At 37.0% G+C, this 14,457-nt stretch overlaps 1 protein-coding gene across 3 annotated transcripts in view; it reads right to left on the bottom strand.

The window, feature by feature from the left end:
- FILIP1 (filamin A interacting protein 1) overlaps window positions 1–14,457 on the bottom strand; it is a 249,567-nt gene that overhangs the window by 122,762 nt on the left and 112,348 nt on the right. For all 3 annotated transcript variants that reach the window (XM_012471812.3, XM_012471814.3, XM_012471813.3), the window contains exon 2: window positions 11,469–11,750. In XM_012471812.3, coding sequence (XP_012327235.3) covers window positions 11,469–11,750 — 282 coding nt within the window. The remainder of the gene's footprint in view (window positions 1–11,468; window positions 11,751–14,457) is intronic.

Genomic DNA, 14,457 nt, shown 5'->3' with positions numbered 1-14,457 from the left:
CTGAAACAATGAAAATCAAACAACGAAACTCTTTGCCAAAATATGAACTTAGCAGAGACATGCCATTCTCAGCACGCTGACCATTTTGATGGTGTGAGGTTTCAGAGGGCAGCCTCGCTCTGAGTGACCTCAGCCTGAGATTCTAAAGATGGAGCATATTAAGTGCAGGTGAGTCATCAATTTAAAAAGCCATAGAGAGTAACTAAAAGCCTCATTCTTCAGAAGCACAAGGATTCTACTGGAGGCCTTCCCATGTGACAAATGGAACTCATTTAGAAAAAGAAAAGCCATCTTTAAAGAAAAAAGTGATAAATGGTACCCCTGAAGGATCAGCCTTACTTGGTTGCACAAGTAATTCCATCTGAACTGATTATCACCATTCTCAATGGAGTTATGACATCTCTTGTTAAAGACGACAGAAAAGTAGAATCATAGTATTGTAGTAGGAATATCATTGTAAATATTTATGACTGTTACTTTTAATTCAATAACATTATACATCATGATACTTAGACTTTTCCTATACAATTCAGAGTATTTTGCAGATGTTGAAAATATTAATCTTATGACTGTCAAATAGGGTGTATAAATATTAGAACATTTTAAGATTAATCGCCAGTTACTAATAGATTAACAATGATATGTCTAATCCTTTTCTAGATATAATGAGGCACACAAAAGATGCAGAAGACGCAGCTTCTTTCAGGAAGTTTTTTGGGCAACAAGATGTAGGTACATACAATACTTAGGGAATGCAGGTGTATGAAGTGCTATGGTTCACTTCATGAAGGACCAATGTAGGATTTCATGGCAGGAAAGATAAGCATTGGAGAACAAGTCATTAGGAAATACTTCACAGAGGAGGTAAGCCTTCAGTGGCCCCTAAAGAAATACTGAATAGTGCTGAGTATAGTTGTTCATGCCTATAATCCCAGCACTTTGAGAGGCTGAAATGGGAGGATTATTTGAGCTCAGGGGTTCAAGACCAGCCTAAGCAATATAGTGAGACCCCTTATCTACAAAAATTCAAAGAAAGTAGCCACAGATGGTGGTGCATGCCTGCAGTCGTAGCTATGTAGGATGCTGAGGAAAGAGGGTCACTTGAGTCAGGGAGATTGAAGCTGCATTGAGCTGTGATCATGCCGCTGCACTCCAGCCTGGGCAACAAAGCAAGACCCTATCTCAGAAAAAAAAAAAAAGAAAAGAAAAATAAATACTGACTGGTACAGGAGGAAAGTATAGGATAGGACAAAAATAAACACATATCCTGAATTTCCTTGAGGGCCCCAATTTCTGAGTGCAAGTATCTTAAGTTTGTATGTGTGAGTATGTGCCTCAGAGTATGGGGAAAAAATGTAGAGACTGCCTTGTTGGATAGGGATGGTCATATTAAGTAACTCTAAAGATGAGCTTTCATAGCTAAGAGGGAGCTTTTTCAGATCAGTCTAAGCAATTTAGATTTCTATCTGATAAGGTCTAGGGACCTCTTGTAAATTCTTAAGCAACAGAATAAAATCATCAGAGAAACATTTTAGAAAAAGTAGTCTGGCAGCAGTTACTTACTGACCTTCTGGTCCCCAAAGCTCATATTTGTTAGATGACATAAACTTGTTCTCCACTCCAACTCCTGCCATAATCCTAGGAGGTTTCAACATTTAATGGGAGATTTAGCCAATATCCCAACTTCACCATTTCTTGACCTCATTAATTCCAATTGCTTTCACTTCCACTCCCAGGACCACACCCAAGACCCTGCATTAGTTAAAACTGTGCCACATAGCACACACCTATTGTTCTAGGCACTTGAGAGGCTGAGGTGGGAGGATCACTTGAGCCCAGGAATTGGAGGCTGCAATGAGCTGACTGTGTCACTGCCACTGCCCCCGCCTGAGCAACATAGCGAGATTGTCTCAAAAAACAAAACAAAACTGTCATACCAGAAACCCTAAATGCAAATAACCCAAATTCCAGTTTTCCAGTCCTCTCTGGCCTGTCCTGCCATTGACTTGCTCACTTCTCCCAAGATCTCTTCCTGCTAGGCACTGTCTCGCCAACACATTCTACTTTCTTACACCATTGTCCTTTCACTGCACCCACTTAGACGACTGCAACCCTAGATCCAGTGCTATAAAATACGTCTCCCCCTATAAACCCAGGCTTCCAAACAGACTGCTGCCTCTGCAAATGCATGGTTTCTTCCTGCTGAATCCTAAACTTCACTTATTAGAGCTTGTATTTGTACATAATCACCTTCCTTTAGCATTCCCCTCTGCAACCATTCAGCATCTACATAATCATCCTCAGGACTACCATTCACTTTCAGCAGCCCATAACTTTGTCTGTTCCTCGATGAGAAAGGTGAGGCTTTAGGGAGATCTACCTCAACTGCCCACCCCTCATATGCAAATGTTAGTCCCACTCATCTTTCCTCCTTCTATCACAGAAGAAGGGTCTCTTTCCTTTTCAAGACCAAAACCAAGTTCAACCAAAATCAGACTTTTGGTTCCCCCACTCCTATATCTTCCAAGATGCTGTCATCAAAAATTCTTTCTTTTCTATATCCTTGACTCTGATTTTTTCTTGTCCTGCAACCTCTTAACCTATAAACACAGTAAAGTATCTTTTATCACTAAAACCCTTAGTTGATCTAAGTTTCCCTCTAGTTACTCTTATCCTTCTATACCTTTCTCATTCAAACTTCTCCAGATAACATCTACGTTGACTAAGCTTAGTAAGGACAACAACTCCATAAGGTAGGAAATATCCCCATTAGACACATGGAGAGTAAACTGAGGCCCAGAGTCAACACTAATAAAGTCAACTACCAAACCTTTTCGATTCTATCATATTTCCCCATAGGACTTGACATTCAAGTCACACTGTTTTGGCCTTTTACTTTTTAATAATCCCATGTTTCACTTAAAGCTTCAAAGTAGAGAAGAGCAACATGGTGATTTCAAATCCAGAAGCAACAAATGTAGGCCTACTCTTTAGCCAACTCTGTGCCACGCAAATAATTTACACTAAGCTAAAGAAGAGGGAAAATTGGCTTCTCTGGCTGTTTAAAACAATAATAGAAAACAAACAAAAACCCAGAAAATCTAATTATTACCAAAAAAAAAAGTTGTTCTAAATTATTTGTTTAACTTTCCCTCACTTATCAACCCACTGAAAATGGGCATAACCTCACTAAAACTGCTCTGACAAATGTTCCCAAAAAACTTCAGATTAGCAAACCCAAAGAATGCCCTTCAGTCCTGCCTGACAGGGCCTTTCTGCTGATTTGACTAACTAAACCTCTCCTTGATACTCTTTCATCTTTACTCCCCTGACTTCTGCATCGCTTTACTCCCCTGAAATCCTCACACCTTCTGACTATTTTGATGGGTAAGGGGACCTCCACAAAATACTACTTCACTAACACCAGACATCAATGAACGTGGCCCAGACTTTCCCACCCACTCTGTTTGATTCTGCTCATGTTGGTCCCTATCCTCATCTCTATCTGTCCAAAGCCCAACAACTCTTCAAAGTTCAAATTTTTAGTGAAGCTCTTATATTTGCATAATCTTTCCCTCCTTTGTACTCCTATAATTTATATTGCAATTACGCAATACAATACTCATTCCTGTATATTCTCATCTATCCTACCAAGTCATGAGCTCTTTCTTAATGGTTGCTGTAATATCTAGTGCCCAAAATCATACTTGGCATATAAGTAGGAGCTCATCAAATACAAGTATTATAATTATTCATCTTTACATTCCTCAGATCTCTCAAATGGCAATGTTTCTTAAATATTGCAAGATCAATCCATTTTGAATTAATTAATTATTTATTAATTAAAGCCAAAAGAATGACAGAAGCACAGACAGGAGGCTCACCTATAGTCGGTGATAAAGAGCAAAAGAGAAACTAGTGAACAATATTTTTAAACATGGCTTGGAAACCCAAAAGAATGTGCTTATGAGTTAAGAAGTTACAGAAAAGAAGAAGCTTCTAACAATCCACAAATTATCTGTTTTATAAATTATCTTTCAAATATACAACAAACCTTCTGCCATTCACTCAGGATGAAGAGAGATTTCTCAACGTGTCAGTGACTTTGTCTCTGACTTAGCCTGGAAAACACCAGTGCCAAATGGAATGGCAGTGCACTAACCTGCTGCGTTATCCAGTTTACTCTGTGCCTCCTTATACACAGGCAGAAGGGAGCTAACTATAACAACAAAGGGAAAAACAATGAAACCCAATTTAAGTCATTTTTTAAATAAAATGTAGCCAAGTAAAAATATCAAGAGAATTTATTATATAAAATGGCTTTTTTTTTTTGCTTCAAGAAAAAGAATTAATATGTGCCTTGTCCTTGAATCATTCCACAAGAATATCCTTTTGCCAGATCTTCTATGTTAATGGCTTTTTGATATAGGTACCATTTCTTTCGAACTTTTGTCATTTTTAGTACAGCCAAGTTTACTCACTTTTTGAAAGTGCTATTTTGGGATGAATACAAAAGGAAATTAATCACGGTGCCCAAAAGACGAACCAGGGGCTCACTATTTCATTACTTTCAGTTTAGACTGGGAAATATGCAACTGGTTTTTCACCCAGAGAGTAAGAATGTTCCAATTTATTAGAAAGTAGTTGGTATTGGAAGTGGTTACCGACAGAAGTATAATAATGGAAACCATCCCAGATACTTCATGCAGGCAACGAAGGCCAGTCATTGTGCTGAGATGACAGGGCTGCATCTGCTGAGGTGTGGCTCAAAAAGTCTGAAAAATGTTCTTCTTCAAGAGAAGGTTTACATTACTGGTTCTAGACAAGACTCCCTAAAACACAAAATCTGTAGGAGATCCAACTCCATTTCTAATACATATCCATTAAAGATGCACTTCAAGAGTTCATGGGATACCTAGATAGGCAAACAAAACAGCAAATGTGCATATTTTGCAAAGAGCCAAGGCCTACAATAAAGGTAATGCTGTTTATAATATTGACTCAACAATTTTCTATAGATCACTTAACAGGTACCAAAAGTGGCAGGGCACTGGTGTACCAAAAAACACATAGAATTGTCTATAGTGTCCAAAATGTTGGATATAGTGTTGGAGAGAATGAGAGAGATCAAAAAGGAGTCTGAAAAGGAGAAAATTGGCATGACAAGCCTGAAGGAATCTCCATCTCTTCCTTTTCCCCAAGTCACTTTTAAGGCATACCCCCAAAGGCAGACTTGATCTTGGTCCCATCTCTCCAATATATAAGCTATTTTCTTTGTGTATCATCCTATTTCTTTCTACCTGGAGATCTGATCCCCAAAGGCTGCACTGTTACACAACTCCAGAAGACACCATCCTTAAAGTAGTGAATACAAAGCCCCCCAGACTTGTGCAGTGCCCAGTTCACATGGTTATGTGTCATCCCTGCCTGCTGCCATTTTTCTCATTATCTAGATTGCACCATACTTTGAGGCTCAGATCCCAGTTTGTCTCCCTGGTGTAAAAGAAAAATCTTAAATTTCTCTTACCTAAAAAGTTCATTTGTTCACAAAACAGCTTCAGTCTGTGAGTTTACAATGTGAATCTACTTTAAAGAAATTGTGGAGGCCAAGAATAAATGAAAGGTCCTAGAACCCAACTGTTTTGAACCTCCATGGAATGTAAGTGATACAATGGGAAGGTCATTCAACAGGAGGACAGGAAATTTGGATCTAGAACTCTACATTGCCGTGTGACCTTGGGCAAGTCACAAAACTTGTATATGGCTTTCATATTTGTAATATAAAGGAGGTGAGGCAGATAAGACACCTTAAAGGTACCTTATAGTTTTAATATTTTACAGAACCTTGAAACCTCCTTTGCCAAGATTATGACAGTGAGAGGACTCTAGTGTGGCTGACTCTTATCTTGCTTCTAGCCTGACAAGCTGGCTGACCTCACTCATTCCTGGGCATAAGCCAAGCTAACCGTGGGAAGAATTTAGTTTATAGTTTAACTTGGAAGCAAGGATGATAATAGTCCCTCCTAAAACTAACCCCTTTCTAGCTTAGGAACCTATAACTAATGAAAAACCATGAAACTAAGATTAGGGGAGGGGCCTGAATTGTGCTAAAATGTAGGCATAGTTTCTATAATTCCTTACTGCTCAGGAGTCATGTGGCCAGAGATCACAAGATTTTTGACTTCCCTAATTGCTCCAAAGATAACACCACTATTGTAGAACTTAAGACTGGTGTTTTGAGGTGTTTTTCAGATTTTTGCGTTCTGGCAACTGACTGACCCCACCTGGACCCATAACTCACGACTCCATCAGTCCTGTGGCCCCCACCCAGAAGCACAAGAACTGTTTTCCATACCCCTATAATTCTATCCCCAACCAATCAGCAGTACCCATTCCCTATCCCCTTGCCCACCAAATTATCCATAAAAATCTTAGCCCCTGAATTCTCAGGGAGACTGACTTGCTTAATAACTCCAGTCCTTCCACTTAACCAGCCTTGTGTTAAACCATTTTTCTACTGCAATACCACAATCTCAGTAAGTTGGTTTTGTTTATGTAGCAGGCAGGTAGTAACCATCAGGCAATTATAACCTCCAAACACCACCTCCAGAGTAAGGGCAGCTGAGTCACATAAAGTCACCCCATTAAGAGAAAGCAATAGGTGGTCTTTGGAGATCTGGGAGACAACTCACTAAATGCTCCATACGTATCAAGCCAGATGACAAACAGCCTGAGCTGAAGGTAACTTACCTCATAAGGAATAGTTCTGCTTCTCCTCTCAGCACCAGCCTTTCAGAAAGATTTTTTTTTTCTTATCTTTAGTCTGGCAAACCTAGCACATGACTTCCACATTTTTTTTTTTTTATTTTTTATTTTTTATTATACTTTGAGTTCTGGGATACATGTGCAGAATGTGCAGGTTTGCTACATAGGTATACATGTGCCATGGTGGTTTGCTGCACCCATCAACCCATCATCTACATTAGATATTTCTCCTAATGCTATCCCTCCCTTTGCCCCACACTACCCAACAGGCCCCAGTGTATGATGTTCCCCTCTCTGTGCCCATATGTTCTCATTGTTCAACTCCCACTTAGGAGTGAGAACATGTAGTGTTTGGTTTCTGTTCCTGTATTAGTTTGCTGAGAATGATGGTTTCCAGCTTCATCCATGTCCCTGAAAAGGACATGAACTCATTCTTTTTTTGGCTACATAATATTCCATAGTATACATGTACCACATTTTCTTTATCCAGCCTAATACTGATGGGCATTTGGGTTGGTTCCATGTTTGCTATTTTTGTTGGTTCCATTTTTTGCTATCGTGAATAGTGCTGCAATAAACATACCTGTGCATTTGTCTTTATAGTAGGATGATTTATAATCCTTTGAGTAAAAACCCAGTAATGAGATTGCTGGGTCAAGTGGTGTTTCTAGTTCTAGATCCTTGAAGCATTGCCACACTGTCTTTCACAATGGTTAAACTAATTTACACTCCCACCAACAGCATAAGAACGTTCCTATTTCTCCACGTCCTCTCCAGCATCTGTTGTTTCCTGACTTTTTTTTTTTTTTTTTTTTTTGAGACAGAGTTTCACTCTTGTTGCTCAGGCTGGAGTGCAATGGTGTGATCTCTGCTCACCACAACCTCCGCCTCCCAGGTTCAAGCGATTCTCCTGCCTCAGCCTCCCGAGTAGCTGGGATTACAGGCACACATCACTATGCCCCACTACTTTTTGTATTTTTAGTAGACACAGGGTTTCACCATGTTGGTCAAGCTGGTCTCGAACTCCATACCTCAGGTGATCCACCCACCTCAGCCTCCCAAACTGCTGGGATTGGTATGAGCCACCATGCCTGGTCTGTTTCCTGACTTTTTAAGATCAACATTCTAACTGGTGTGAGATGTTATCTCACTGTGGTTTTGATTTGCATTTCTCTAATGACCAGTGATGATGAGCTATTTTTCATAAGTTTGTGGGCCGCATAAATGTCTTCTTTTGAAAAGTGGCTGTTCATACCCTTTGCCCACTTTCTGATGGGGTTGTTTTTTTCTTGTAAATTTTTTAAGTTCCTTGCAGATTCTGGATATTAGCCCTTTGTCAGATGGATAGATTGCAAAATTTTTCTCCCATTCTCTAGGTTACCTGTTTACTCTGATAACAGTTTATTTTGCTTTGCAGAAGCTCTTTAGTTTAATTAGATCCCATTTGTCAATTTTGGCTTTTGTTGCCATTGCTTTTGGTGTTTTAGTCATGAAGTCTTTGCCCATGCCTATGTCCTGAATGGTATTGCCTAGGTTTTCTTCCATGGTTTTTATGGGTTTAGGTCTTACAAATGTAAGATTTAAACAATCTTTAATCCATCTTGAGTTAATTTTTGTATAAGGTGTAAGGAAGGGGTTCAGTTTCAGTTTTCTGCACATGGCTAGCCAGTTTTCTCAACACCATTTATTAAATAGGGAATCCTTTCCCCATTGCTTGTTTTTGTCAGGTTTGTCAAAGATTAGTTAGTTGTAGACATGTGGTATTACTTCTGAGGCCTCTGTTCTGTTCCATTGGTCTATGTATCTGTTTTGGTACCAGTACTATGCTGTTTTGGTTACTGTAGGCTTGCAGTATAGTTTGAAGTCTGGCAGTGTGATGCCTCCAGCGTTGTTCTTTTTGCTCAGGATTGTCTTGGCTATGCGGGCTCTCTCATGATTCCATATGAAGTTTAAAGTGTTTTTTTCCAGTTCTGTGAAGAAGGTCATTGGTAGCCTGATGGGGATAGCATTGAATCTATAAATTACTTTGGGCAGTATGGCCATTTTCATATTGATTCCTCCTATCCATGAGCATGGAATGTTTTTCCATTTGTTTGCATCCTCTCTTATTTTCTTGAGCAGTGGTTTGTAGTTCTCCTTGAAGAGGTCCTTTACATCCCTTGTTAGTTGTATTCCTAGGTATTTTATTATCTTTGTAGCAATTGTGAATGGGAGTTCACTCATGACCTGACTCTCTGTTTGTGTTATTGGTGTATACGAATGCTTGTGATTTTTGCACACTGGTTTTTATTCTGAGACTTTGCTGAAATTGCTTGTCAGCTTATGGAGTTTTTGAGCTGAGACTACAGGGTTTTCTAAACATACAATCATGTCATCTGCACACAGAGATAATTTAACTTCCTCTCTTCCTATCTGAATACTCTTTCTTTGTCTTGCTTGATTGACCTGGCCAGAACTTCCCATGCTATGTTGAGTAGGAGTGTTGAGAGAGGGCATCTTTGTTCTATGCCGGTTTTCAAAGGGAATGCTTCCAGCTTTTGCCCATTCAGTATGATATTGGCTGGTAACTTCCACATTTTTACTAGTCCACTCACATTGCTAATGTCAACCCCCTCCCACTCTAAGTACAACACTCCCCCCATGTGACAATGCTACTAGAAGACAAGTGTCTACTACTATAAGAATACATATCTATAGCTCTAAATATAGGAGCACTCTCATTTTAAACAAATCTAATATAGTTAAATCTGCATTTACAAGGACATATGCTTATATATATGGACTTGTATATGTGTGTGTGCATCTATATATGGAATAGATTACCTGCTTTGCAAATCATTTAGCCATGGAATTCCTTAAAATACCAGGTCCTTCACTTATCTTTCTCTTCATTGCCTCCCACATAAATGATGTCTTGCACTTTTTACTTATTGATAGCTGCTCCAGAATATATCTATTATGTAATTTAGGTATATTGTATTTATAAAGATTAATGGAAAGCAAAATGCATTTCTTTGGAGTCTTCTGACTAATTTCTTTAATATCTCAGAAGTATGAGTTTATATTTTGCATAGCTAGGATCTAAAACCATATCTAGCACCACTACGAACATAAAAATCACATGAATCTTAAATACTTTCCAGAGTTTAACATGATATAACAGCCTTATACAGAAATTAGAGTCTGCAAGAGCCACTGGCTTCACAAGAGCCTCCATGGATGGAGAGAAGTAAGCTAATGATGTTGTTTTGTGAAGGTTTCTAAGGCAAAAGTTGTACCTTTCACTCAGGTCAATAGCTTCGGCTGGGGGCAACTTAAAAGGTGAAGTAATTCTGCCTCTGTACACAATAAATGTTAATAGACAAAAATACTAACCACATTTCTGGGAGTGATGAAGCTATTTTTAGTAACAGTGGCTGCTCTAGAAAATTTTATCTTTTGCTGTGAAATGCCAGTGTGATTTTCCTCAGTCTGTAAATGGTAAGCTCAATCATATTTGTTTGTTTGTTTAAACACGAGTTTTGTATGTTGTTTGTTTTTCTTTACCCCAGGGGTTTCCTTATCTGTATGCACACACAGATGATAACAGGAACAGAGTGATTCACTCTAGTTTAGAGCAGGTTGCAATTACCTCTCAAAAGCTAACAGTACTCATAAGCCAGCAAGGATTTTATTTCATACAATTGTTATTAATATTATTCCTTCAGAGGCTCATGCAAGCTAAGAAACTAATAAAAACAAAAATGAAAATAGTAGCTCCACTTTCTAAGTTATATTCTCCTTAAAAAAAAAAAAAAAAAAAAAAGTATTGTTCCTCTACTTCCACAACTCTAATTGTTCAGGGCTCAAAAATTCAGAAGAATCCTGACTTCCTGCCTGCCTCCTGGGTCCCTAGAAATACAAACTTAATGGGAGGGAGGGACCTGTCTCATGGTAACTAAATAAGATTGGTGGGGGTGGACAGAGGAAAGAGCACAGGATGAAGAATCAGGAAGGCTGAGATGAGATCTAGACAAACCTTTAATCCTTCTAGGCCTCAGATTCTTCATTTACAAAATACAGATGATATCCATATTTTTATTGTGATCATATGAGATAGTAGATTTGAAAATGCTCAGAAAACTATTAGGTACCTCATAATGAATGCAATGCTCTGCTTATTTGTGTGCATCTGATCTCCTACGATGTTATAGAATATTGAGGCTGAAAGTTAAAAAAAGAGAGAGAGATAAGACTGGGTAATAAGACTGGTTTCAAGAAAGGCTTTTTTTGCTTCTATTTTCCCTTCTCTCTTTTACTCTACCTTCTAGAAAAATAACAAAAGTAACAATTGACCTTAACTCTCCATTTTAATCATCACTGTATTTCTGCATTTTTCAGTCACAGTCAGTCTAAATTAGATAACCTGATTGATTACCTACTGACTGAAAGTACCTGTATTAAATAATTACCAAAATCATATAATGAAGAAATTTTATGCTTTTGGGGAAGTGCAAAGTTGGAATCGGCGCTTTTTCATTTATCATTCATTCAACAAATACTTGTTTAGTGCAAACTTGTGCCAGGCACTAGGGATTTAGAAACAAGGGAAACATATCTCTTTCTCTATAAAGTTCATGATTCAGAGAGGGGAACAGATTTACATTCTCTTATTTTATAGCTTAGAAACCAAAAACAGAACAGTTGGGAAAGTTTGACTCTACCTGCAATTCCCCTTCCATTATACTGAGTAGTTGGATGAGGTCTTCTTTGGATAACTCCAGGGATTTCTTAGTCTTTCGTTCACTTTCTCCATATGTTTTTAGGTGTCGTTTGACAGTTCCTGAGGCCATGACATCATCTTCCTTCCTGTTTGATTTCTTCTTCTTTTTTGCATCTTCTGAGAGACTTTTTTCACCAGCATTGCTGATGATGGAGGGCTTGGGACAGGAGATATGCCCATCAGATGAACTTTCACCACCTTGGTTTCGAGATCTCATTCCCACCTACAACACATAAAAAAAAGATAAGATGTTCTTTATCACCATCAAAATTACTTTTGCCTAAATACTTAGAAACTTATAGTAGATTTACCACATCACCAATAAAGAAAAATCAAATGAATATTTCATTAAAATTTTCAGGAAACTCCTTTGATGGTCTTCAGAAAAAATATAAGTAAGATTTTAACCTGACAAACCCCTCAAGCCAAATGATCAAGGTCAATATCAACAGTGCTAAGTCATATTGCTATTACATAGCCCCCATAATAATATATCAATATTGGTTCATTAATTGTAACAAATGTACTATACTATACTAATGGAGAATGTTAATTATAGAGGAAACTGGGTGTGGGGACATATGTGTATTATCTTTCATAATGTTATGAATCTAAAACTGATCTAAAATAAAATAAAAATAAATAAAAAAGTAAAAACTGTTCTAAAATAAAATAAAAATAAATAAAATAAAAACTATTTCAAGATAAAATAAAGTTTCTTTATTTGTCAGAAAATTCAAACCTGAAACCCTGCCAGGAACCAGCTGGATGTCACAGTGTGAAAAAAAAAAAAAAAAAGCCCACATAGGGTGGGGGCTTAAAATGGAGAGAGGAAAAGGGAAAAGCAAAGGGAAGAGGAGGGTGGTGTCACTTTTAGTGATACGCAATTCTATTTTCCCATAGCCTCTATTTTAAAATCAGGTGTTTTAATGCTATTTACAGTAATAAGAGCACAAAGAATTGAGAGAAAATGAATCAATTTCAAAATCAAAATTTAAAACAATATTTTGAGGTAAAATAAAAAAGACAAAGCAGTAGCTAAGATATTAACTTGTCCCATGAGAAGCACATTCAAGTCATTCCATGATAAATGCTTTATAGTTTCTCTGTCAGTCTTTGAGCAAAAGAATTGTACCAACAGGTACGTTACAAACAAACATACTGAACTCACAGGCTAGGTCTTAAAAGTACTGTGATGAGAGCTCTAATATCCTGGGGGTGTATTACAAAATTTGCCTAAACCCTTAAATATAGTAGATTAACTCATGGGCTTATTTAAAAACTCACAGTATAAATAGCCCTTACCATGAACAGCTAAGCAACAAGATTTTTATCATTCATTCCAGATAAAATACAGTGACTTTGTTATCTGAAAGTAAATTTCCTTTATGAACCCAACCATACTTGAGAAACTAAGGAAAGATTTTTAAAAAACATTAGGTTTGTAATACAAAAAATAAACATGGTGTGATGTTTCCTTTCAGACAGTCAATATCCAATTCTTCCAATGAATCTTGAAATCTACATTAATGTTCTTTTTTGAAAATTAAACTTATAAGCAAATAGACCCTCTTATGTATGTATGAACTTTCTACAGCACCCCAACTTTTAACAATATAAACCAAAGGAATGTTCCTTGACACTAGCAACCTGTTTTCTGGTTCACTCAATGATTAGTTTCCAATTTTAGAATATCTTTTGTGCTTCTCTAGTGAACAAAGAATAGAAGTTTCTTTGTAATGGAAGCCAGAGCACTTTAGAACAAACCTACTGTATTTTATCACAGCTTATTTGTGGGCAGACTTAAGCACCAAGCCAAAAAAAAAAAGAAGTGATGAATAAAGAGTTTTGAATTTAACTCACGATGTGTTATGGCTTACAACTAAGACACACGGACTTCCCAAATTGAACTGTGATTCTGTATGACTTCATACCACATGTGAATTCCTTTTATCTGAAATAATCTTTTCTAAAAGATCTTAAAGCTCTTTGAGATAACATGTAAAATATTGATTTGACAACTTCAATTTAAATCATCAGTTAATAGAAGTCCCAGACAATAGTTCCCAAAGCACAGGAAGAGCTTAAACATACACAGTATTAATATCTGATTGTATTACGTATTTGTACCTTATCTCCCTAAAACTTCTATAGGATCCATAGTATTAGGATATTCCTAAGAAGACAAATGTAATAACTATTCATATGTTACCTGCATTTACTCAATCACAATTATATCTGCAAACATACAGAAAATAAAGTCTATTTAGTATCAACTTTATGTTTAGTTCTTTCTAAAATGCCAGTATGAAATTAACATTTTAAGATAAATTTTATTATAGTATTATATTAATGACTTTTACAGAAAAAAATCCACCCATTTTAGAATTATATAATTATTTTATATAATTATTCAGGTTAAAAGCTTAAGTTCCCCATTACCTTCTACATTAATTCACTTTAACTGATGGAAAATCTCATGTGGTAGACTCATGATGTTAATTTTATCTTAACAAATATTTTTCTTTTGTGATGTTGAAATTTCATATTAATTACTTTTCCTTTGGCATAAGCATACAGATTTTTAGTTCTTTCTTGGTCAGATAAATGAGGTCTTCTATCTATCTTCACAATAAAGTCAGCAATCAGCACCTGTTTTATCTCAGAAATACAGAAGTATTCAGCAATAACAAACAAATCCAGAATGTTTTAGCAAGCAATTAGCATCTATAAGGAAGATAAACATAATTTCTCAATAGAATAACTAAGTCTGTTATTGATAATGTCCACTTTAAAGTGTTTTATTCTATTTTGGAGGGAGAAGACATCAAAGCAATAATGGACTTGCATATGTCAAATATAGTGACATTTATACTCTTCCTATTTTTAATAGCTCTCACTTTAATAGCTCTCTTCATATTTCTAATAGC

Source organism: Aotus nancymaae, unplaced genomic scaffold (assembly GCF_030222135.1).
Source record: "Aotus nancymaae isolate 86718 unplaced genomic scaffold, 86718_ANA_hifiasm-v0.15.2.pri h1tg000040l, whole genome shotgun sequence".
NCBI lineage: Eukaryota > Metazoa > Chordata > Mammalia > Primates > Aotidae > Aotus > Aotus nancymaae.
This window is presented reverse-complemented; position numbering and strand designations above follow the sequence as displayed.